Raw genomic sequence first — 25,642 nt, forward strand, 5'->3', positions numbered from 1 at the left:
GCAGGGTCCATCCCCCTGCACAATGCAGGAAACTCACAAATACCTCCCTCTAAATTCACAGGATCTTCATTGCAGAAGCTAGCCAATGGCTCCCCCAGAGTGCCTGTGCATAATTTTCAGATGGAGGAAATGAGTTCCAGCCTTCATACTGGAGCTTGCTGCTTCCTCACAAGTAGACTTTGGCTAGTGAAGAGGTCAGAAAAGGAGAGGACTCCCAGGGAGATATCCTGGCTGGGGAGAGCAGGATGGGTGGGTGGAAGATGCGGTGCTTCCTCTAAATTGGATCTGCTTGCCAAGGGCACTCCTCCCATCATAAATAGATGCACTATTATTCCCCACCCTTCCCCTGAAGTCCAATTTCACTTCAAAAGCTTGCTATGCACCTTGACCTGGATAGCCCAGGCAAGCCTGATCTCTTCACATCTCGGAAGCTAAGCGGGGCCAACTCCGGCAAGTACTTGAAAGGGGGACGTCCTTGGAATACCAGCAATTGGAGGCAGGGGCAGGCTTTATTCAGCCACCTCTCTGAATATCCTTCAGGCTCCCACTAGGGGACAGTCACCAGCAGCTGCCATGACTTCCAGGTGCAAGCACACACACACACACACACACAATACAAAAATACCCCCCCTCCCCAAAAGAGCTTTCTATGCAAAGGGTTATAAGAATGCAAAGGGAAACAAAGAATACCTTAAGTCCTCTTTAGTAACTTCCCTTCATTGTGAAAGATGAAAAAAGGAAAAAAGAAACAAGCAGCTTAAAAAAATCATCATCACATGGAATAAAGTGATTTTATTTAACAGTAAAAGAAAGAAATGTGTGGAATAAAACATGCAATTTAACAGTAAAAAAAAAGAGAGAGAGAGAGAGAGAAATGTGTAAAATACAAAGAAATTTTCTCCCTCCAATCTAAGGGTTTTTTTTTCTGAGGTAGGTTTTTCCCCAGTATATCAGCAATAAAAACACATAAAATGATTATTAAAAGGATCTTTTTATGAGAAGCTGTTGTTATTTCTAAGCTTCACAAGTTACCTGTATTTTGGCTGAAGGGAATCGGAGAGGATCTGTTGAGCTGCAGCCGCATCGTGTTCCGCAAAATATCTGTCAGGGGAAAAAGACATTTCAGTGTCTGATAACACTGATCAGAACAGCCACAAAGCAAACTCTGGGTTTAGAAATATCATATATTTATTCAGTTGGCAACCTGCACAAGAGCTAGAGGCAGCTGTGTTCCTGTTCTCTCCATCTTGAATGGAATGTGTGAGGCCGGTGTACCATATTTTATTTTATTTTAGCAGATTTATATCCCGCCCTCCCCCAACAGGCTCAGGGCTCATATCAAACCTAGGTCTCTGCTCCAATAATTAAAGAAAAAAAATGCAAACTGGAATACTGGAGTGGGATCCAGCCACTCAGCCCAGCAAAATCTGAAACTGTCCTCAAACCTAAGAAGCCAATGGGACAGCCATGTAAACTGGAAAACTGGGCTGAAGGAAGATTTCAAACTCTGCTGAGAAGCGGTGGGATTCATCCAAATATTTTGTCCAGGGCTTTTTTTGTAACAGGAATTCCTTTGCATATTAGGTCACACACCCCTAATGTAGCCAGCCATCCAAGAGCTTACAGGACTCTTAGTACAGGCCCTACTGTAAGCTCCAGGAGGATTGGCTACATCAGGGGTGTGTGGCCTAATATGCTAAGGAGTTCCTACTACAAAAAAAGCCCTGATTTTGTCAAACCACATACAGCTATCATACTCATACTAAAACCAGAATAGATAGGAATGAGGAGAGGAAATCCCAGGAATTACACCGTTCTAAGTCCAGTGAAGTCAATGGGCTTTGAAGAGTGTTAACATCAACTTGGAATGAGACCCAGAAATCTCCCTTATGAATTTTATGAAATTGAAAAGAACTCTCTGGGTCCCTTGTGACTCTTTTGAATTCAGGTCACTTCTAAAACAAACAGGACCACACAGAAGCAGAAGCTGGAGATGACCCACCTCCACTTCCTCAACACACTCTTCCCCTCCCCAGCTGATTTTTCTTCTAGTTGAATTAGCTTCATTTCCTTAGCCACACAAAAAAGAAATGCAGGTATGCCCATCAGCCTAGTTCTTATGCTCACAGGTCCTAGTCAGCCTCTAGCCCTCTCCTGTTTCTTTTTTTGGGGGGTGGGGAAGAATAATCTTTGGTTTTAAACAAATGACTTGAGGAAACAAATGAGGTATGCTCTTCTCCCCCTTCCTGTTCCTATGCTTTCACGATATCCTGACCCTTAGTAAACACCTCTAAGGCATCGGGAGGGATGCAAATGCCTCCTTCTTCCACCTTAAGTGGCTCTTCCTCCAATGGAGGAGAAAGGCTTCAAGCTTTACTATCAGGAATGGAAAGACAGGAGTAGGATCCACCCTGTGACTTCTGAACTCATCCATTTCATGTGTGAACACTTCCACCCACCTATTTGAAATGCAGAGAAGTACATTATAGCCAGGGGGTTTTTTTTGTAACAGGAACTCCTTTGCGTATTAGACCACACCCTCCTGATGTAGCCAATCCTCCAAGAGCTTACCGCAGGCCCTGTACTAAGAGGCCTGAAAGCTCTTGGAGGATTGGTTACACCAGGGGGTGTGGCCTAATATGCAAAAGAGTTTCTGCTACAAAAAAACCCCTGATTATACTACAAGACAAATGAAGGAAGAGGGGATAAAAAGCGCCCCTGCCCAGTCCTTCACAGGGGAACATTTTTACATACAATTAAGAAGCACACTGAAAAATATAGCATGTTACAACAAATACTATTGTAAAAGGGAAAAAGGATATTCTTCAAATAAATTGCATCTTGTTCTCTACTTTATATTCATACTTCTCAGCAAAGTAAAAAGAACAACCTACATCAGAAGCTAAATCTTCATATGTAGTGAATCTTCAGATGACGCTCCAAACTGTTCTGATATGAAATGGTTTCTCATCCAAAGAGGAAACGTCACTATTATACTGAGGAGAGAGCTCTGTGTGCATTTCCAGAACCACAGTTACCTTGATAAGCTCTGCAGAGTATTAGCGGAAGCAATATTTAATACCTTTGTACTCAGTCTTTAAAGAAAAGAACGATACTTACAACAAATTATATAAGCCCAGAAGGCCCATGCCTCTGAAGTCTGTTTTAGGATCATCACCTTGGAAACCAATTTCACACCACTGCTTGGAAATCCGAGCTTCCAACGGGGAATCGGGTTTCAAGCATTTCCATAGCTACAGGAGGGAGGGAAGGGGGGGATGGAATATCACAGGTAAAATTACAATCCAAGACGTTTATGGAATGACATTTTGGAAATCGGTTCTCTATGGGCCTCGGCTTCATTCTTATGCATGGTATTCAAAAGAGCTTGGGGCAACACACTAATGAAAAGATACTGGTGAGAAGTGTTCCTCAGACACAAAAGACTTCAAACACAGCAGCTGGGAAATCCTGTGACCTAATGCAGAAATGGCGCAAAAACCTTGACAGACACACTACGTATACTCAACAGCTCTGCAAAGAAGAAAAAAAGAAAACAATCCTCCCCTTAGTGGTAGTTTTGCTTTGCTAGATGCACAGAATGATCAGACTTCTCTCACTGAGAGAGTGCACTAGAAAATGGAAAGCTTCCAAGTGCCTAACTGTTTCAAATTCTGGGTTTCAAGTTCTGGGCAACCCAGCGCCTGAGAAAATGTCAAGTCTTGAAGAAACATTAAGAAAATGAATACAAAAATATTCCAGCTGATCCTTTTAAACTTAATGTTATGTGCTATTTCTGTATTTGCTTTGGGGGGAAAGCAAGATTAATCTTTTTTTTTTTTTAAAGGTAGTCCCCTGTGCAAGTACTGTCATTTCCGACTCTGGGGTGACATCGCATCATGGTGTTTTCCCAGCAGACTTTTTACGGGGTGGTTTGCCATTGCCTTCCTCAGTCATCTACACTTTCCCCCCAGCAAGCTGCGTACTCATTCTACCAACCTTGGAAGGCTGAGTCAACCCTGAGCTGGCTACCTGAAACCAGCTTCCGCCGGGATCCAACTCAGGTCATGAGCAGAGAGCTCAGACTGCAGTACTGCAGCTTTACCACTCTGTGCCACGGGGCTCAGTAAGATTAATCTAGTCTAATATTTTGTTTCTGGCACCACTGTGAAAGCGCTCTCTCTCTCTCTCTCTCTGGAAGCTTGCATGCAGAGCACAAAGTCAACTGCCTCCCTGCTGACCGGCTCCAGCATTCGATATTAAAATTCTAAACACCACGGCTCCATGCCTTTACATACTACAGCTAGTAGCCATTGATACAACAAACTTCCATAAATGGCTTTAGCCCTCCTTACAAACTGATCTAGCTCCCGGCAATCACCACCACCTTGTGGCACAGAGTTCTGCAAGTAAACTGCGGAAACTACTTTTCTTTGGTTCATTGTGAACTCAACAGTCCCCCTCTTTGCCTGCCACCTCTCTCCTCTAATACTTTTAGCATGGATTAAAGTACTGAGCAGAACAGTTTTGCCACAGAGAAAATATCCCAGATTCTCCTTCAAAATTGCATTTATGCAAGTTTGCATACATTTATAGAGCAGCTAGATATACACAGACAGAAAACCTTCCCTTAGGTGTTCCTACCCTTTCCTTTCACCTAGCCTAGCTTCTGTTCGCCCTCCACGGCTGAGATGCTCATTCCAAAAACATGACACTAATCTCTCTGGCAGCTGTTCATCACTCAATGCAATTAAGTTATGGTTTGACACGACCTGTCTGAATGGACATTGTACGGTTTGATATCCCCCCAGTGCTGTGTGTTTCCTGCCCACAAAGTGTTGCAGCTTGTGTGAGGAGAGAGCACCCAGAACGGAGAAGCACGCTGTGCAATGGAGGAATGTGCTGCCAAGAAGAATGGCACAGGATCCCAGTCATCGTTCCTGCTTCTGTAAGTGTCTCTAAACTGCGGCTTGCTGGCTGTACACTGGAAACTCAAACCACAGTTTGGCATGATGCCTGAACTGAGCCAGTGGTCACTTTCCATAAAAGACCAAGGGAATGTGTACTGTAGCAAGGCATGCACCTTCATTTCTCTCTCTCTCTGGCCATATAGCAGCAGTGCTTAGCTGAAAGCACTTTCCTTGTATACATATGCAATCCTCGGGTTGCTACCTCCATTTTGGGAAATTCCTGGAGATTTGGGGGGTAGTGCCTGGGGAGGGGAAGCTGATTACCAGGGATGCAAGCTCTGTGGTATACCATAGAATCCACTCACTGAAGCTGCCATTTCTGCCAGGGGAACTGACCTCTGCAGTCTGGAGGTCAAGTGTAACTCTGGGAGAACTCCAGGCCTCAACTGGAGGTTGGCAACCCTATGCAGTTATGGAGGGTTATTTTTTTTTTTTCAGGCACAGAAGGGGGGGAAAGGTTAATACTGTAGAACAGATTCCAGGTATCCACATGCTGCATTGTGAGTTTCAACACAAGAGGCTGCATTTAGCAGTCAATAAACGATTGGAAGGGGCTTGGCTGGAGAATCAGAGCAGCAAGGGACACCATGGAACAATAAACAGCCAATGTTCATATTGAGATAAAGGCAAGGAGGGGAAAAGAGCTTGATATTACCCAGGGACTCTTTTGCTACTTTTAACAGGCTTCTATTGATATCCACTACAGCAGACCAACAAATTCGACTGTGAACTAACTTAACAAGCTACCATCTCAGAGCAAGCTATTGCACATGCAAGCCTTTTGCTGAGCAAACTGTGTTCTATTAAACAGCGCCTGTCAATACAGAAGATGTCTCAAATGTCATTCGATCGCTTACCTTCAGGAGCATGTCTTCATGCCGGGGATCCTCTGAATCATAGGGCTCCCGGCGCAGTTTTTCAACCTCTGCAATCAAATTCCTGTACCCTACAATCTGAAGGAGGCAGGCCTGCAGAGATATGCCAAGCCTGGTGGGAAAAAGGAAACGAGAGCAGAGAGTTAAACCCCAAACGTGGCAACTGGAGTTTTTGCATGACTGATATCATCTTGGAATGGAATACACCTATTTGCTGAGAGAAAAAGTGCACCAATTTGGGCAAATGTATGTCATGACATTTTACCTTATGCCAACTCTCCTAAAACGAGGCTGTGAAGCTCATCTTCGCTCTACTACATATGGCAGGGAAGATGTCCTCAAGGACATGTCGTTAAAACAAAAGGTCTCCCTTTCAGAAAGGAATGGTCTTTGTCACTGTTTTCCTGGCAGTTCCCCAAATTCCCCATTTTCAACTGCTTCCCTCTCCCAAACCAAAGTCAAAAAACCTCCAGATTCATGGCAGGCAGCCTCCAAATCCCAGATTCAGGAGACAACATTAGGGGAAGGCCTTGGCCTCTATACCCTGTTGTTGGCCCTCCAGAGGAACTGGCTGTCCACTGTATGAGTCAGAATGCTAAACCACTGGTCTTGATCCAGCAGGGCTCTTCTTAAATTGTTGCTTTGTCATAGAGTGGGCAAGTGAAAAACCTGTTTCTTGGCAAGGAAAGAAAGGTGGTTCTTAAACTTCTTGAGTGGGGCTCCAATAAACTGCAGCAGTTTGGTTGGAAAGGGAAATGTACTCTGCATGCACTCAGAGGCACTTTTCTTCCATGGATTCTCAGAACTCAGCCATGGTAATAAAGCAGATGCCAAGGCTGATCCTAGTATAATGTCCTAGTCAGAACACCCATTTCCTTCTGTGGGTTGGGCTGTTTTATAAATTTTGCATAGAAGAAAAATGCATGTACATGAGCATATCTTCCTTCCTAGGCACTTTTGATATAACATGAGTGGGAGGGAGGGGTAGCTTGGAAGAAAGAGACATAAACCATGCTATCCAGTGAAAAACCTTGGTGCTTTGGAGGGGGGGGGGCAACAGTAGGAGGGTTTCCAGTGTCCTGGCCCCACTGATGGACCTCCTAATGGCACCTGGGGGTTTTTTTGGCCACTGTGTGACACAGAATGTTGGACTGGAGGGACTATTGGCCTGATCCAACATGGCTTCTCTTATGTTCTTATGTTCTGAAAGTGGGACTGAAAGAAAACAAAAACACAGCCTTGGGGATAGTTCTGTCGTGTTGGCTGCTGAATTTACCTATCAGTTGGAATTTATCAGTCAAAATGTGGACTGAAAACAGGTTGCTAGTTTCTTTGACTCCTGATTGAAGGCCTCCAAAGTTGGTGTCAGATGAAAGGAGTGTTAACTCTCAAAAGCTCACACCTTGAAACTCTTCTTGGCCTCTCAGGTGAGACTGCACTTGAATCCAGCTATTGTACTGCACACCAACACGTCTGCCTTCTGAAACAGGCCTCCTCCCCATTATCTTTTTGCTCAGAATTCACAAAAGCCTGCTTTTCCTTTGCCTCACTAGGGAGCAAGAAGGTTAAGTGGGAGAAAGCTCTTCGCACCTGAGCAGAACTGTCTTCAGAGTCAACACGTACAAGGACTCGGCAGGTCTGTCACCTTCTAAACTAGCTACCGTTTGTGGGTGAGTTTCTGCTGCTAAAAGACTGCCTCCTCCAAGCTGTAAAATGTACTGAGAAGGTGCTCGATAAAAATCACACACAAGGACAAAAGTCAAATCCCGGCACCAGCTCTGTACACGAAAGAGAAGCAAAGACCCTAAAATGCAAACAGCCGCATCTTCTGCAGTTTGTGGTGGATGAATATGATAGTTGCTCTCAGGGCTTTTTTTGTACCAGGAACTGCTTTGCATATTAGACCACACAACCCTGATGTAGCCAATCCTTTGAGAGCTTACAGAGCTCTTGGTACAGAGCCTATTGTAAGATCTTGAAGGACTGGCTACATCAGGAGTGTGTGGCCTAATATGCAAAGGAGCTCTTGCTACAAAAAAAGCCCTGCTTAACATCAATAAACTGGCATCTCCAACAGTTGTAGCATTAAATAGGAGCCAATTACATTACCTGTGGGGGTACAGATGGGTCAGTTTTGACTCCCTTCAGTCCAGGGAAGAGTTTGGGGATGCTCTTGCACTGAGCTCTGATTCTGGGGAGGAAAGTTAGAGCAGCTGCCTTTCCCCCCATCTACACCCCACTCAAAAGCTCTCCCCACCTCTTGTTGACGCTGCTAATCTAGCCACATTGCTCCATGTCTCCCTAAAACCCAGACTTGACTACTGTAATACACTCTACATGTGTTAGTCTTGAAGGCAACCCAGCCTCACACAGACACCCTCTGGTGTTGTTTCACCCATCAACTGTGGTGTATTTTTTTTTACAGGACATTGCCTCTGCAAATGGAGGTTTCATTTGGCCACCGATGGATCTATCCCCTCTGCACCAAGAAAAGCTAACTCAGCTCACAAGGCTGTTGAGAATGGAAAATCATGGAGGAGAAAGAATCATCTATACCCTCTGCTGTTCCTGAAGGGGGGGCTGTCCCCACAGAATTTTAGGGGACATTCTGGGCTGCAGTGGAAGGGAGGGAGGTGATGATGCTTGATAAGTTCCAAGTTAGATTCTCCAAGGAGATGTAGGGCACGAAAATGTTCAAACACAAAATTAGATGACACCCCCATCACCTTCCACTTACTGTGGGTTCACATCTGGATTAATCTTTTTCAGGTCCATGATGGCATCTATAGTTTTTTCAATTGCATCTGGGTGAACACTCAGCGAACTCTGCAACAACTGCAAAAAGAATTTTTCTTTTCACATAAAACAGATCAGAGCCGTCTCCCTCCAAAGTGAAAAACTGCAAACAATTGCAGGTAACCATTTACCAGCAGTGCTGGTAAACGTGGCATCTGTTTATGCATTACTCTGAAAACACAACATTCTAAAAACAGGCAACTGTGTTCACAGACTAACATCATTGCTCTCCAAGGAGATGTCAGCTCAACGGATAGCCTACAACACTGCAGTCCCCTTCACAACCAGCCTCAGTACTTAAGTGCCAAATGAGATCAATAGTGACCTGCACCACAGGGGTGTTCAGAGGAAAAGCAAGTTACAAAATACATAAAAAGCACCAAGCATGTCAGAAAACGCTGTTCAAAAAACAAATGTTACCACCCAATTTGAAATGGCTGGGTCAAAACTTGCACAGATCTATGTTTGATCTACCTTGCACATGATGTCTGTTAAAGATTATTGTCCACTTTTCAAGGGAAAAATATACAACAGTCCCCATATTGTTGGTCTTCACATCAGCTCTGATCTCAGATCAGCTGCAATTCAGAATGCCTGTCTGTGGCTTGATGCAAATGAGACACGGAGGAAGAGAAGGAACTTACCCACAGAACTCTCCTTGTTCACAGCGCCAGGCTGCTTTCTACAGATGGTGGCTCAGTTCAAAGGAGGTGCTGTGTGCATGCAAAGTCCCACAGGTCAGTTCTTTTATCTCTCCAGCACCACATTTAAACCAATCTTCACCCAGCCATCCAAAGATTGGGGAGCAAAATTTTAGTTTGCTGGAGGACATCCTGTGAGTCTGGACTTGAAGCTGGGTCTCTTTAAAAAGGTGTGACCACGAAGGAAGAAAGAACTGTGCTTCTTCCTTTTTTCCTCCTATGATCTCCCATCTCTTTCTCTCCTGCTCAAAGTAGTCTCAGGGTCTCTCAGTGGTCCATGAGTCCTTTCCAATCCACCTGTTCTCTCTACATCCAACACTTTCAAAGAAGCGCTTAGGAATCTGCAGCTCTTAGTGGAGCTCTCAAGACGCTTTTATATATTAAATTGATGGCAGATCCGCTAATGGGCCACAGCCCTGTTAAAAGCTGTGTACTCCCTATTGTACTCCCTGTGTACTCCCTCTTTGGCTGGGTTCAGACAAGTGGTTTAAGCCACCCCAGGGACGGCAGGCAACTGCACAAAAAAGTGTCCAAATGCGCACATCTGCCTGCCATTCCGCTCCTGCCCTCGACTCATCCCCGACTCACCTGGAGCCGCCTCAAAAATGTACCACTTGCAAAGTGGTGCCTAATTGCTGGGGCGCCTCCCCAGCCATCTGGACAGCTGAGAAGTGCCTGGAATGTGCCCGGGAAGTAGTGGATGGGGCCCATGAGCACTCTGGATGTTCCCCCAGGGTGCCTGTAGCCCATCCCTGTTCTGTGGGCTGTCTGGATGCTCCGGGGCACTCCAGTTTCCACTGGCTCACTTCCAGGTCGGCTCCCTGAGCTGATGGCCTGGACTCAGTCATGATGTACTAACATGAGTTTGCCACATTGGCATGTCACATTATTGGGGGGTCATTGTTTTTACATTGTACGGTATATGCCTGGCATTTTTTTAAAAAAGCAGTATAGCCCTAAAGCATTTGATTAAAACAAAACATTTGAAGAAACAGAAATGCTATTTACCCACTGCATTCAAATAATCAGGGGATGCAATAACGCCAAAGCAGCTGTGGGTTTTACTATATTTGACAGGGCGTGGGGGGGGGGGCCCTCCAACTTTTCATTTGCATTTAAATGAAACACTGAAAGGCAACCAGGAACATTCAAAACCCTCTCTCCCTTGAAAGTGATCTCCATTTTATAACAGGAAAAAAACTAAGCAAGGGGTGGGGGGAATCCCCAACTAAAGCTCAACATCTGTATTATAATCAGAAAAATGAGACCAGGCTCCTGAGGGATTTAGAGATTACTCCCTCCCCCAAGCTTTCTTTCCTTATTACTTCGTAGGCACCAGAGCAACAGCCAAGTTCAGCTCTGAAAGAAAATTTCAATCTTATGCTGAAAGGAAAGCCAACTATTTACCAGATACAAATGTCCTCGTAGCAAGACGCCTTTCATGCAAATATGAATCAGGATATGTGGAATGAGCTGTCACTCATAAAAGCTCATATTTTAAATAGGTTTTGTTAGCCTTTAAGGGGCCCCTGGACTTTATGCATACACAAAGGATTTTCTTTTTATGATGTATAATTTTTGTATGTTTTCCTTACTGGTGGTCATGTAGCAATTCCCCACCTACTGTATTGTATTTATAACAGATGATGTATTTTGTTTTGTTTATTTTAATAAAATTTGTTTTAAAAGGGAAACCCCACCCCCCTTGGACTTTTATTTTTATTTTGTGAAGTGTGCTAACTACAGTGTAAGGCCTGGTTCACACATGCAGTGGAATGAAAAGTCAGAGATCGGCAGTGTTTGTGTGTGTGTGTCATAAAAGGGCATTGTGCCACTTTGACCAGCAGGTGGAAGATAATTTTTTTTTGGGGGGGGGGGGCGGGAATAGGAATCTTGTGGTACCTGAAAGATTAATAAGAGCTTATTCCAGGTAAACTTTTGTGTACTAGAACCTGCTTCATCACATGTAATGTAGGGGGTGCTTGCTGGGCAGGCACTTACATATGAAGTATATTTTTAAAAGCACACAGACAAGATTAAGGGGTCATGCAATGCAGGAAGGCATGAAATGCATTTTAGCAGTGCAATGCTACTCTGAATTGCATCATTCTTAACCTACGGAGTTCGATGGATTTAGAGGAGTATAACTCTCTTTAGGGGGAGGTATTTGTGAATTTCCTGCATTGTGCAGGAGGCTGGACTAGATGACCCTGGAAGTCCCTTTCAAATTTATGATTACACAGCAAGTAACCATTGTTGCAAAGTACATATATATGTATACATATTTGTAAGGGGAGTATCGAGCCGGAAACTGCTGCTCAACACCTTCTCTTTGCACTCTCCCTGAATAAAGCTCATTACAGGTGTGAGCTAACTGAATATTAACTGGCTGGAGGATTGACAATTACTGCAATTGTGAACAGTCTGGGTACTTTTCTTGATTACATATGAATTCTACATAATTGCATCTCACCCTGTACTTCCTGTGTTTCACAGCTCCTTGATTTGGCTACTTACGACCCCCCCCCTTCACACCTTTTGGAGGATTCACTAAACTGCTTTTGAAGAAGTTGGCCCTAGTCCACAAAAACTCATGCTGGAATAAAATGTTGTTAGTCTCGATGGTGCCACTAGACTCCTCCTTGTTTTGTGCTGCTACAGATTAACACAGTGGCTCCTCTGGAGTTGTGTTTTTGAATCCTTTCCTATGTTCAAGACTCCTTGCAAGTAGTGAACTGGCTCGCTGAGTCACATGACAGACCATGACAAGTTAAAACTCCCTATAGGTAGAGAGGTGTTCGCAAATATTGAAGGAGTTCATTCCAGTAGAGAATGTGCCTCAAAATGGCTACCACAGTTCTGTGTAGGGAAGCAGCCCAGTGAAATTTAAGCTGAGGCCTATTTGCAGGGCTAATGAAATAGTTAATACTACTGGGAATTGGAAACACAAACAAGCTTTTACTCACCTTATTTTTTGAACTCCTTAGTGATGTTTCTGTGAAGAAAACATTTTGAAACACATTATGGATTTAAAGATTTAATTATGTTTATAACATTTACACACCACCTCTACAAGGAAATTGCTCAAGGTGGTTTATGAGGTAAAACAGGAGGAAATTGTAAACCTAAAAACGTTTAAAACCCTATTAAAAACCCAACTGTTGTACAAACACGACATAAAACAATTAGCAGTCTAAAATTAATCTCATAAAACACAGTTTTCAGGCAAATAAATCCAAAATACTATCATTATGTTTATATGAGATGGGAGTATGTGTAAAAAAATAACACCAGCTGTGATGACCCACAATGATAGTTAAGGCAAACCACAAGGGATGCCTGGTAACCCCTTACCAATTTTGATGGTCCTGCAGGCCCCAGGCTTTGTGTTGTAGCAGATCCGCTGCAACTCGCACCGTCCTGTCAGCTTCCTCACCACAAATTTCAGGGAGCGCCACAAGCACTTGCAGTAGAAGTAGAGGCACACCTGGACGAGCATCCTGACAGAAACAAACCTCTAAGTCAGAACTCCAGCCAGTCTCCAGCGTGAGGGAGGCAAAGGCCATCCACATCCTTCTCTAAGCATTGCTGAAGAATATTACTTGGAGTGTCCCATTCTACTGGGGTTTACAGTCAAAGAGAGTGTTCTCCCCGCCCGCCCACCCACCCCAGTTCTTAAAAAAGCATTTTCTTTTAGTAAAAAAAAAAAAAACCAAAATAAAAAAAATCAAGCCCTGTCAACTGTACTGGAAAACAGTTCCATTCCAGAGAGTGTGATCTCTTTTAGCTGCTTATAACACTTGTGCAGTTGGGAATTTTAAAAAAGGAATGATGCCAGCTTAACATGAGAACAAAGATGGGCTTAAAACCCAGCAAGGCTGCAGAAGCTCTGGAAAGCGGTGTTGCAACAACTTTGCTAAACAAGAGAGCCGTCCTGGTGCAGTGGTAAGGGTGCCGAACTAGGATCAAGGGAACCAGGTGTGAATCCCCACTCTGGAGGATGCTGGCTGACCGAGGACCAGTCTCCACCTTACCTCCCTCACAGGGTTGTTGTGAGGATAAAACAAGGAGACAAATGATGTAAGTCATCTTGGGCCCTCAACTGGGAGAAAAGCAGGGCATAAATGAAGTGGCTTAAATGGAGTAATTCAATAATATAGTGGAGGAAGAGCAGGTGGTCTGTGGCCCAATCCCCTCCCCACCCCCCATTATGTGACTCAAATGTGAAACGTCATGCCTGAGGGTGGATTTAAGCAAGCTATTAGGAACTGGGTGCACTCAGGCTTTCCTCAGGTACAAAAGGACAGGGCTTTTTTTGTAGCAGGAACTCCTTTGCATATTAGGCCACACACCCCGGATGTAGCCAATCCTCCAAGAGCTTACAGGGACTCTTGGAGGACTGGCTACGTCAGGGGTGTGTGGCGTAATGTGCAAAGGAGTCCCTGCTACAAAATAGCTGTGGGAACAGAGCTTTGCAGTATCAGCCCTTACAGAGTGAGCTGTAGTATAAATCCTCTCAACAAGTCATATCCTGATATCAATAGTAGAAGCCTGGCTTTTTATTCATTTGTCTGAGTAGCAAATAAAGATTTTCTGACTGCTACATTACATATTCCCACTCAAGCTCCGGCTCCAACCTCGTGCATGCAGCTCCAGAAGCCCAGGGATCCTGGTGGGAAAATATGCATAGCAGGGTCTTGAGCTGCACACGCTTGCCCAATGCACCAGCCAGGCCACAATTCTCAAGTCCTGCTAATGCCAACAACTCTTCTCCCCTTCCTGCAAAGAGGCGATAAACGATGAATGTGAGGAGGCTTCTCTGACAGAAAAGCCTATGACAGAAGGGTGAGTAACAGGTCACTTGGAGGCATTCCCTTAAGCGCAGGGTTGGCCAAACTTGCCTAACATAAGAGCTACATAGAATAAACATCAGATGTTTGACAGCCATAAGACATCAACATCAGATTTTTGTAAGCCAGAAGGAAGGGAGGAAGAGAGGAAAGCAAATAGATGGGGGAGGAAGAGAGAGGCTGAAAGGAAGCAACTCTAATTTTCAATGAATTCTCTAAGCGGCCAGCTGGCTTGGCTTGGAGAAGTGATTTAAAGAGACAAATGCTACCTCTGCCTTAGTGTTGCCTATCAGGAGCTTCAGTGGATTCCTAGATTAAAATTGGCATGGCTGGGAATAAACTAGAAACAGGTCTCTAGTCAGCAAAGTGTCCTTGGGCAAAGTTCCTCTCTAGAGTTGTATGAACCACACATTTAATGCACTCTTGTTTAGCCAAAGCAGAAGAACAACACTATGTAAGAGGATGTTCTCCTGGAGGGAAAAAAAAGATCCGAAGACCCAAACACACAAAACCAAGTCTATTCTCCAGTGTGAATGAAGTGGGATGAACTGCAGATACTAACACAACAAGGCATGTATAGGGTAAATACAAGTGCCATCTACCTAGTAATTAAGCAACAAGTGAAATTCATTTACTTCACAGTGGCATCCAAAATGATTAACTAAAATTTTTTAAATGCTTAATTTCAAAAAACTACTCACTATCAAACGCATGATCAATTGTGTGATAAGGCCAGAGAACCCATGGACAGGCATTGAGAGAAAGTGACCGACAGGAAAAGGGTGTGTGTGTATGATGTTTGGTGTCCATGCACCCACAATGTCAGTCAAGGTTTAATCCCCTGCCTTTGAAGCCCTTTCACAACCAGGAAATCTTTGCAGATCACTTACAAATAACTCTATTGTCTTTGGGAGCTTTTAAAAAAGGGAAACAACGTTTAATCAATTAGTTTAGTTAATTGATCAACTTGAAATGAGTACCCTGATTAACTAAGTAACATTTTTTAAAATGATCAATTGTTGTTAATGTAGCTACATAGCTACCAAAATGACAAACAGGACCACCATGGAAGAGTCATTCCCCCCCTTTCCTTTCTCACAGGAGAGAATTCCTCTTTAGATGGTGGTAGCAGTTACAGCACACACACGCAGTCTTTTCTATCAAAGCCATGGCTTTGTTGCTATGTAAATTAACTGAATAACAATTCAGACTCATGCAAAAACCCCCACATCCAATTAAGGTTTCCTTAATCAAACTTTCCCCCTCCTTCGAGGATGTCTGTGCATTTAAACAGCTGCATAAAGCCACACCTCTTGAATTTCTCTGAGATCCAATTTTTAAGGCACTGAGGCTCTGACAGGAGAATAAGAAGATTGCAAAAAGGGTGAAAGAAAGAGGGAAGAAGCACAGCTCCATTACCTCAGAAGCCTGGAAAAGAAAAAGTCATCAGGGTGTACACCATGAATTCTGCCAAACTCCAAGCCTACACACATGAAGCTCCCATTAATTCTGTTTCTATGTACACAAGCTACAGGTAGGGTCATGGGTTTTTATCACATAATGCTTAGCATAATATTGGTTCTGCTCTCATAAAGCACCTATCTAAACAAACAGCTGATTTAGGGTTTTTTTGAGGAGGGAAAATTGCTAAGCTAAAAGCATATTGCACTTCCTGAAAGCCAAAGGTGTTGTGTTTCAACACAGTGATACCAGCCTGTAAATCAGGGAGAAAGGAAGAATGTGGCTGAAAGGACCTGTTCAGTGCTGTTGCTGTTCCACCTTAAAACTGTGATGACTTATATTTTGGTTGCGGTCCTGAACACATTTAGGATTGTGTTAGGCATTTGGTTGAGGAAGCGGGCATCCTATCCCATCGGCTGACCCTATGCTGTGCCACCACCTCTGCTAAAATACTGATTTTATATTAGCTGATGTTCAGTATATTATGATGTGCCCAACTGAGCCGCCAAATGGTATTGTCTACTTTTATTGGTTTTAATTGCTGTTTTACTGTTTTAAAATGTTGTTATCTGCCCTGAGCCCAACTGGGAAAGGGTGGAATATGAATTATCTAAAATAAATAAATAAATAAATACATTTATTGGTATTACCGTACTTGATCCAGTAAGGCATACTTGATCCAAATACTGGGTGGTTTGATTTGGCAAAACAGAGCTGCACCCAGTCAAAGTAGAATCAACAAGACTGATTTTGCCACAGCAACAGCACCTAAAAGTTAGTAGAGGTAGCAGAGGAAACCTACAGCAGGCACTATGCTTTAGTTAGATATAGATAGCCTAATAGAAATAGTCCAAGAGAGAGAATAGTCATTTTAGTGGGTACCTTCAAACGTATACTACTCCTCCATCTTAAACTTATGACACTAGAGATCTTCTTTAGGACCAACAGTGGCAAGTACAGCTAAATCTGATATCTTTTCAATGGCTGTTTTTTAATAAAAACAAATTCTTGCTTGTAGAAATCCTGCAATGGAAGCACACTGTTTATGAAATGGATTAGTGGGATTTAAAAAAAAAACTTTAAGAACACAAGACTTTCCTAAGGCCACTAAAACCACCCAAAAATAAAAAAGAAGCATTTTTACACTACACAACACATCCCCCCAGGAATGATGGAGTACACCAAAAGGATTCAAACTCATGCTGTAGATGAAATGGGACAAATTTCTTAAGGACTGTCCAAGGATCAGGAGGAAAGAAGACTATCCCTTTTCCCTTGCCAACATAGAGTTCTTTTAAATGTTAGTTAAGTGTAACATTGATGTCGGCATTCACTAACAGTGTAGTCCTAAGCAGAGTTGCACCCTTTTAAAGTCAAATGAAGTCAATGGGCTTAGAAGAATTAACAGGATTAATAGCACTAATAGGACATGAAATGCCAAAATAGGTCACAAATATGAGGAAGGCCCCAGCACTACCAGAGTTTATCCAAATAGCATGAGTCAAATCTGGATGAGGCAGTTTATGAAAAATCCTAGGCAAATTGTTATACTAAAAAGTTGGAGCTTTGTTATAAAGAAACTCAGAATTTAAATAAGGCAAAAAGCAGAAAACTGGAAGGGTGTGTAGGTACATGGTGGAGAACATAAAATCACAAGAGGTTTTTTGGGGTGCTTTTGTATTTGTGTGTGTGTACACACCTGGAAGTCATGGCAACCTCTGGTGACTGACCCCTATTGGGGGCATGGAGGATATTTAGAGAGGTGGCTGAATACAGCCTGCCTCTGCCTCCTGGCTCTGGTATTCCAAGGAGGTCTCCCATCCAAGTACTTGCCACAGTTGACGCTGCTTAGCTTCTGAGACCTAGGCTATCCAGGTCAGGGCAAATGACACGTATTTTTTCCAATATCTGGATGGGGAGTTGGGCTTACCCCAAAATTACTTGACTGCAAAAGTCTTCTTTCTGATCAGACTATCTTAAAATGATATCCGTCACATGCCTTCTCTAAACATAGCCCAGAAAGAAAACAACTCAACTCAAACAACACATATAACAAATTCCTATTTAAGTCTTCTTAGTGAATCCAAGAAATCAACAGTGGTGTGTGTGGGGAGAGGCTTTTCTAGTCAATGACTAAGGGGATTGAAAAGCTTGGTCGACTGCTAGGGCTATGCAAATGAGGCCTTGAAACCAAAGAGGAGGACAATCTCATCTTATAGACATGACTTAGAATATACATTTCACTGTCTGGGCAGGCAGGAAATTGAGCTTGTGAATACACACACACAAACGCACAGAGTTCGGTTGCTTTCAAAGGACAGGGATCCAGTTTGGGACTGTAGTTAAGATGTTATTGGGCCAACTGATCCAACTTTAAAACCAGGCCAAAAAAAGTATTTTTAAAAACACCTGGCTCAATGATGAATGTAGTAAGAAATAACCTAATACTTCAACTAAGTATGGGGGAAAACGTTTATGGAAAAGTAGTGCACAATCCCATAGCCCCACTACTTCCCCTTAAGATATCGTGCACAATTGCTCATCAAAGCTATTTTTAAAAGAGCCCTTTGAGAAAAATGGGAAACAGCCCAAGTAATGATAAAGCCGTTCTTTGCAGGAATTCTCTGAGAGGCTTCCTTCCTTCCTTCCATTAGTGCCCAAATCTTATACCAGTTGTAGAGAGAGACATGGTTCTCAGGAGTCTTGGGTGCCTAGCCCAAACCAAAGAGACTCATTCTTCACTTACCATAATGGTAGCTGCTGGGTACACTGAAGGTAAGCACAGATAGTTGCATGAGGGGCAACCACCACACACGGAATTGTGTGAGCATTGATCTTTAAGTGCCTTCCTGAAACTAGTTGTTTGCAGGGGAGTATGGGTGAGTGAAATGGGTCCTAAAAGGAATGCACTGGGGAATAACATGACACATTGACTGCTCTGTTAGAGTTGAGTTGAGTGATTGTACAGCAGATCTTTGGATGTCTACTACTGCATTTAAAACATTAAGGTTGCAATCCCATGACGACTAAGCCCTGTGGGACTGGCTGCTGAGTACACCTGCACATGGATTGAGTGGTAAGTTTAGCGAGAACGTTTTCCCCACAAATTGATCCTTTCAATCACACCCATTCTTTAGAATCCTAAAAAGCCTAGGATGGCTTGTCTCTAAACTCCACTAGTCCACAAAAGATCATTTTCTCAGATACTTGCTTAAATAAGTCGGACAGTGATTTGGAGAACTGGTTTGGTGTAGTGGTTAAGTGTGCGGACTCTTATCTGGGAGAACCGGGTTTGATTCCCCACTCCTCCACTTGCATCTACTAGCATGGCCTTGGGTCAGCCATAGCTCTGGCAGAGGTTGTCCTTGAAAGGGCAGCTGCTGTGAGAGCCCTCTCCAGCCCCACCCACCTCACTATTGTGGGGGAGGAAGGTAAAGGAGATTGTGAGCCGCTCTGAGACTCTTCGGAGTGGAGGGCGGGATATAAATCCAATATCTTCATCTTCTTCTTTAAAAAGTGTTTTCACATGTAAAGGATTGTTTGCGGTGATTTTTTTGAAGAATTTAAAAATTACTTTTGCAGTTTTATATTTTTGTCCAATGCCTTGAACATCTCTCTATCTGGAAAGAAAACAATGTTTTAACCACAGTAGCAAGGATACATGCTTATCCATCTGAACTAATGTTTTAAAAGGGCATTCAGTAAAGCATTAAGGGCAAAGGCAAATAACTGGTCGCCAGCTCTGGGCTCTACATGCCACATGTGAAATGCCTCCACAGCTCTTTCCTCCCCTCACAGACACAAGCCAGCTCTATGAAAACCAAGCTTTAGGCATGGGAAACAAATGACAGGTTAGGTAATCATCTTGTCTGCTCGGGACACAATATCATTTGCTGAACCACATGCATTCATTATGACACTCCGATTAGTTTCATTTACGCTTTGGAGAGGAAGCAGAACCTGGAATGTACAAAACACCTGACAAATCTACAATAAAGCAGAGGTAACAAATCAAGCAGATTTGACCACCCAATTTAGTGATTTCTATGGGGCCTGTAAATCTGGGAATCAAAGAGGTCAAACAAAATACATGGAGGACTCCATCACAAACAGAATAAATGCCAGCTGCTGCCCACAGACCCTTTCTTGGGGGAGGGTCTTGCTTGTTTCCCACAAGTAACGGATTTGCCAGGTTTAGCAAAGGCTGATTTTTCTGCTTATCCGTCTGCTTAGATATAGGAAAAAAACGCCATAGCAACCAGAGTTCGTACCAGAGGGAAGACGTTTTTTAAAAAAACATTATATATTCTGCAGCTCGTCCTCCTGATTCAGCTGCCTCAATGATTTATTTCTCTTGACGTGACTGGAATGCATAAGGGACCCTCCACACACAACAAGAGATCTGCTGGCACTGAAAGGCTGGTTAGCAACGCATAACAACGTGGGTTGTCAGAACAGCAACAGACAATAACCAAAAAAAAAAAAGGCCTACTGCTTTCAGTGGTTCTGAAGCCAAGAAGATACGTTATTTTCAGAGTGCTGGAGATTAATAGAATCTGCAGGCTGACGAAGAAGAAGATATTGGATTTATATCCCGCCCTCCACTCCGAAGAGTCTCAGAGCGGCTCACAATCTCCTTTACCTTCCTCCCCCACAACAGACACCCTGTGAGGTGGGTGGGGCTGGAGAGGGCTCTCACAGCAGCTGCCCTTTCAAGGACAACCTCTGGCAGAGCTATGGCTGACCCAAGGCCATGCTAGCAGGTGCAAGTGGAGGAGTGGGGAATCAAACCTGGTTCTCCCAGATAAGAGTCCGCACACTTAACCACTACACCAAACTGGCTCTCCAGTTTGAAGGCAATAACATCCAATATGGTCTCATTCTCACAATCCTTTCACTTTAAAAAAATGGGGGAGGACTGTCAGAATTAGAGATTAACATATGAACATTAAATTCCTATGTGGTGCTGTACATGGCGGCACATCTGAACACGAAGTGGTGATGATGATGATGATGATATAGGATTTATATCCCTTCTTCCACACCAAATCAGAGCAGTCTCAAAACGGCTCACAATCGCCTTTACCTTTCTCCCCAACAACAGACACCCTGTGAGGTGGGTGGGGCTAAGAGGGCTCTCACAGCAGCTGCCCTTTCAAGGACAACCTCTGCCAGAACTATGGCTGACCCAAGGCCATCCCAGCAGGTGGAAGTGGAGGAGTGGGGAATCAAACCCAGATCTCCCAGATAAGAGTCTGCACACTTAACCACTACACCAAACTGGCTCTCACAAGTGTCACACATTTGTGTATACAGAATACCAATAATCAAACATATGAACTGATCTTTGAGAAAAGCACATAAATGCAGAAGATGTGACCAGCTTGGATACTTTATGAGCCATGATGGGAAATCAGACATAACCAAGAGCTCTCTACAGGGAACAGAATCTATGGGCTCATTGGCACAGGCCCCGAGAAGTTGATTTCTAATCTCTGTGGCTGTAAAATAATAAAATACAGGGGAGAGAATAATCGCACATAAACAACCCTAAGCTCCTTTGGGAGTGAGGGGAGAGACAGGATAAAGAAGTAGATGGTAAAGAAAATCAAACCAAGCAAAACAACAGGGTTATTTCCTTACAATTCAAAATGCTGGACAAAACAAAGGCTTGTCTTCAGACAACGTATGTGTCAAACCCCAGGATGCTGAAGTGTAAAGTTTAGAAGTGGATGATCTGTGGCACGCAGGACTTTGTGATCCATGGTCATCATTGTAACTACTGGAGATAGGTAATCCCTGGCAAACAGAGCTGCCTTGTACAGACACAGGCAACGGGTCTAACCAGCGGCTTAAAGCAGGCCACTCCTACTAGAGGGGATGTTTTAGCTCCCACAGAGAAAAATATCTATCTCGAAATCTGCCACTTGGGACTGTGTGCAAAGGGCATGCTCCATCTTATTTTCACAGCTGGTCATGGTGAGGCAGGGGTCCCACAAAGGCCGCAGGATTGGTATCTCTCAGCAGATCTGAGACCGGGGACTGCACAAGAAGTCCATCTCCGCTGTCACAGCTTGTATGAATTACTAGGAGACAAGGAAAGAAAAACACAACAGATGTTCCAGGATGCATGCGTCTCAGCTCAGCCTTTGGGACACCTGGCCAAAATAAAAAAATTAAAAATCTCTGGGAACAGATGGTTTGTCAGAGAGGCAAACAGACCTATCCTTGGTCTACTACACCTGAAGATGATAGGAAGACAGGCTGCTCTACCGATCAAGCCAAGAAACAATCTACATCAGTTTTCTTACTAAGGACTGGAAATGAGGCTAGGGACAGTGAGGCACACTGAGAGAGGAAGGGAACAGGAATTATGATGAGGAAAAACACAACAACTAAATTCACTGCCACAGGAGGTGGTGGCAGCTACAAGCATAGCCAGCTTCAAGAGGGGATTGGATAAAAATATGGAGCAGAGGTCCATCAGTGGCTATTAGCCACAGTGTGCGTATGTATATATGTAAATATATATATATATGTGTGTGTGTGTATAAAAATATTTTTTTTGGCCACTGTGTGACACAGAGTGTTGGACTGGATGGGCCACTGGCCTGATCCAACATGGCTTCTCTTATGTTTTTATGACCACAGCTTTATTGATTACAACAGTTGGAGCATTTGGTATAGCATAGGGCAGGATCCAAGCATCAGGCAACCTGTTGCCCAATGAACCCAATCCCAGCCCACCTGTTGAGGGAACTAGGAGTAGCAAGCAGGTGGTCTCACAAAGATACAAGCCTCTGCACAGGACCTTTGCCACTTGGGAGTGAAGCCAGGCAACTCCCCCCAAGCTGGAATGATGCCACTTAACGGCTCAGCCTCCAACCCCGTGAAGGTGGCACACAAATGCAGCTTCCCCTCAAATGGTCTGATTTCTAAAATCCCCATAAAGCTGTAACAATGAACAATTTCAATTAAATTACACACGAGAAAATAAAAAAAAATAAAGAGGATGATATTGGATTTATACCCGCCCTTCCCTCTGAATCTGAGAGTCACAGAGCATCTTACAATCTCCTTTACTTTCCTCCCCCACAACAGACACCCTGTGAGGTAGGTGGAACTGAGACAGCTCTACGAGAGCTATGGCTAACCCAAGGTCATTCCAGCAGCTGCAAGTGGAGGAGAGAGAGAGGGAGTATCTTAAAGTAGACAGAGAGGACCAGCCACCAGCTGCTGGGCTTCAAAAGGGGGAAGTGTAAGGCCAGGCAGAAACTGATGCTTGGCCAGGTCCACCCTAAGCCTAGCTCAGGGGGAGGAGCCAGTACATGGAGCCAGTACATTGGCTGTCTGTCTCAACATTCGCCCAGCCAACTGGAGGCTCCAGAAACAGTCACAGCTCAACGAGAGTTACATTGCAGCTACAACATGTGGAGCCCTTCCTCAGGGCAGTGTGGGGCACTGAGAGAGGAAGGGAACAGGAATATCAACAAAGTAAAACACACAGAATTCTTGGGTTGGGGAGGGGTGGGAGCTGCAAGTTGGTGTTCTACACCCTCACTCTACCTTATCACAACCAGCAGAGCCACAACTTAACAGGCAAATCATTATTTAGGGTCGCCACAGATCCTGTCGCACATTTGAAGCCTGTGAAAAGACGCTGGGCAAGGGAAGGGCATTTGCCTCCTCTGCTAGGCTTTTGTGGGGGCTTTATAGCAGCAGCTTCTGCAAAAGCCTATTAAGAAAGGAGGGGAACTGAGCTCTCCATGGAGAAAGAGAAGAGGTGGTTTCTCTTACACAATCCAGGTTTTTGTAGGAAGTATCATCCATTGTTACCATCTACTGTGAAATTCTATGAAGGAACACACACACATACACACAAAAACGCGCACACACTTGCTGGGATTATTCCTCCATGATGGACATTATTAGGGAAAAGAGTAATAATAGATTCAGGTAGGTAGTTGTATTGATCTGAAGCAAAAGAATGAAACTTGAGTTTTAAGACCAACGAAGGTTAGTTCTGGGTATAAGCATGCACATGTCATCAGATAAGTATCTGAAGAAGTGTGCATATACATGAAGGCTTATACCCAGAATTAAGCCTTGTTGATCTTAAAGGTGCCACTGGACTCAAACTTTGTTCCAGTGAGAAAAGAACAGCCAATACTGTAATGCCCTTGTACAGAGCAAGAGTGCAGCTGCATTTGGAAAACTACCCGCACTTCTGGTCACTGAACCTCCAAAAGGATTTTGCAGACCTGATAACAGTTCTGAAGAGGGCAACCAAGACAACAAAGAGACTGGGGCACATTGCACAGACTCTGAAGTAGAACAGCAGGTGAGGAACTGAATGTAGCTTTCAGAGTTTGTCACTCCAGAAGGCTGGAATTAAGGATATCAGAGGAAGAAGATTTCCTGGGTGGTGGGAATCTAAACCAACCTGGTAGACAGAAAGCAACCCCGCTAGGTTGCTACAAAAAGCAGGACCCTAGGGAAAGACTAGCTGCCAGGCTCTTCAGATGAAACCTTTACCGTGTTTCTGTCAATCAAGCGACAACCCTCCTCCTCCCTTGAGGAAAAAGTTTTTCATCCCATTTTTCAGTGTGGTTAACCAAAATCCAATGCTTGTGGGATCCTGCCTCAACTCCACAAACTGTATGCCACTGATTTAAAACAGATTTCTTAGAAAGCAAGCTTTGTCCAATCATTTCACCAAAACACAAAGCTGAAACTGCAGCCCAGCAAACTACCGTTTCTCTTTTAAAAAGGCTTCAGTAGACCCCAGTCACTACTCCTTACTGAAAGACCAAAAATAGTATTTCCACGTGACTCTGATACCACAGCAATTACACTGCTCCTGAGCCCAATTCAAGGTGTTCTTGGGAAGAAGAAGAAGAAGACTGCAGATTTATACCCCGCCCTTCTCTCTGAATCAGAGACTCAGAGCGGCTTACAATCTCCTATATCTTCTCCCCCCACAACAGACACCCTGTGAGGTGGGTGGAGCTAAGAGGGCTCTCACAGCAGCTGCCCTTTCAAGGACAACCTCTGCCAGAGCTATGGCTAACTCAAGGCCATTCCAGCAGGTGCAGGTGGAGGAGTGGGGAATCAAACCCGGTTCTCCCAGATAAGAGTCCACGTACTTAACCACTACACCAAACTGGCTGGGACCATATATGGTCCAAACTGGGACCATATATGGCTTGGAGTCAGGGCATCTGAAGGACCATCTTCTCCCCTATGTTCCTGACCAGGGATGAAGAACACAGGGAGAGATCTTCCTGTCAGTCCCATCAATCAAAGATGCTTGTGAATACACAAGAGACGGCCTTTTCAGTGGCAGCCTCAAAATCATGGAAAAGCTTCCCCAGGGAGGTGCACCTGGCCCCTTCAACCTGCAATTTTTAGGAGGCCACTGAAGATGCTTTTATTTAGGACTGCACTTTCAGTCAACCCTTTCAGTGCAGTCCTCAGTTGCAATTTTAAGTTTTGATTGTATATTTTAAATATATTTTATTAAGATAAGCTGCCTTGAGTTCTGCAGGGAGAATGATGGCTAATAAATATTTTAAATGAGCGAAGTATTCTCTTTGTAACAGGGAAGGCTACAATCCTAGACCAAGTTACACACAGGGAAACTCAGGAATGCTTTTTAGCTGAAGAATTGGTTGCTACTCAGTAAACACCAGATGGTAACTGGCAACAGCTGCAGCTCACTCAATACTCAGAAGGAAGCAACCATTCCACAGGCCGTCCCCTCAACTCTGACTCACTGGAGTCTCTCAAATTCTTAGGATCATGGGAAAAGATGTGGGATACCTCTCCTATTCAGACTTCCTCTCCTATTTAGACAGCACTGAAATAGAGACCTTCAGTATTCTAAACACTCTGAATGGGCTGCTTCTCAAGCAGCCATAACTTGCAGCCAGGCTCTTACTTTTCTACAACCATGAGCAGGATTGCACCTACTCTCATTCACTGGATAT

General features: G+C 43.9%; 1 protein-coding gene across 4 annotated transcripts in view; it reads right to left on the bottom strand.

Moving 5' to 3' along the window:
- ELMOD1 (ELMO domain containing 1) overlaps window positions 1-25,642 on the bottom strand; it is a 67,373-nt gene that overhangs the window by 15,864 nt on the left and 25,867 nt on the right. For 2 of the 4 annotated variants that reach the window (XM_060234854.1, XM_060234855.1), the window contains exons 3-8: window positions 12,697-12,842; window positions 12,309-12,337; window positions 8,583-8,680; window positions 5,828-5,957; window positions 3,121-3,254; window positions 1,033-1,101 (exon numbers count right to left, since the gene is read on the bottom strand). In XM_060234854.1, the coding sequence (XP_060090837.1) occupies window positions 1,033-1,101; window positions 3,121-3,254; window positions 5,828-5,957; window positions 8,583-8,680; window positions 12,309-12,337; window positions 12,697-12,842 (606 nt within the window). Of the gene's footprint in view, window positions 1-690; window positions 715-1,032; window positions 1,102-3,120; window positions 3,255-5,827; window positions 5,958-8,582; window positions 8,681-12,308; window positions 12,338-12,696; window positions 12,858-16,549; window positions 16,677-25,642 lie in introns of all 4 variants that reach the window. The other 2 variants (XM_060234853.1, XM_060234852.1) reach the window with 2 other exon arrangements.

Source organism: Heteronotia binoei, chromosome 3 (genome assembly GCF_032191835.1).
Source record: "Heteronotia binoei isolate CCM8104 ecotype False Entrance Well chromosome 3, APGP_CSIRO_Hbin_v1, whole genome shotgun sequence".
Taxonomy (NCBI): Eukaryota; Metazoa; Chordata; class Lepidosauria; order Squamata; family Gekkonidae; genus Heteronotia; species Heteronotia binoei.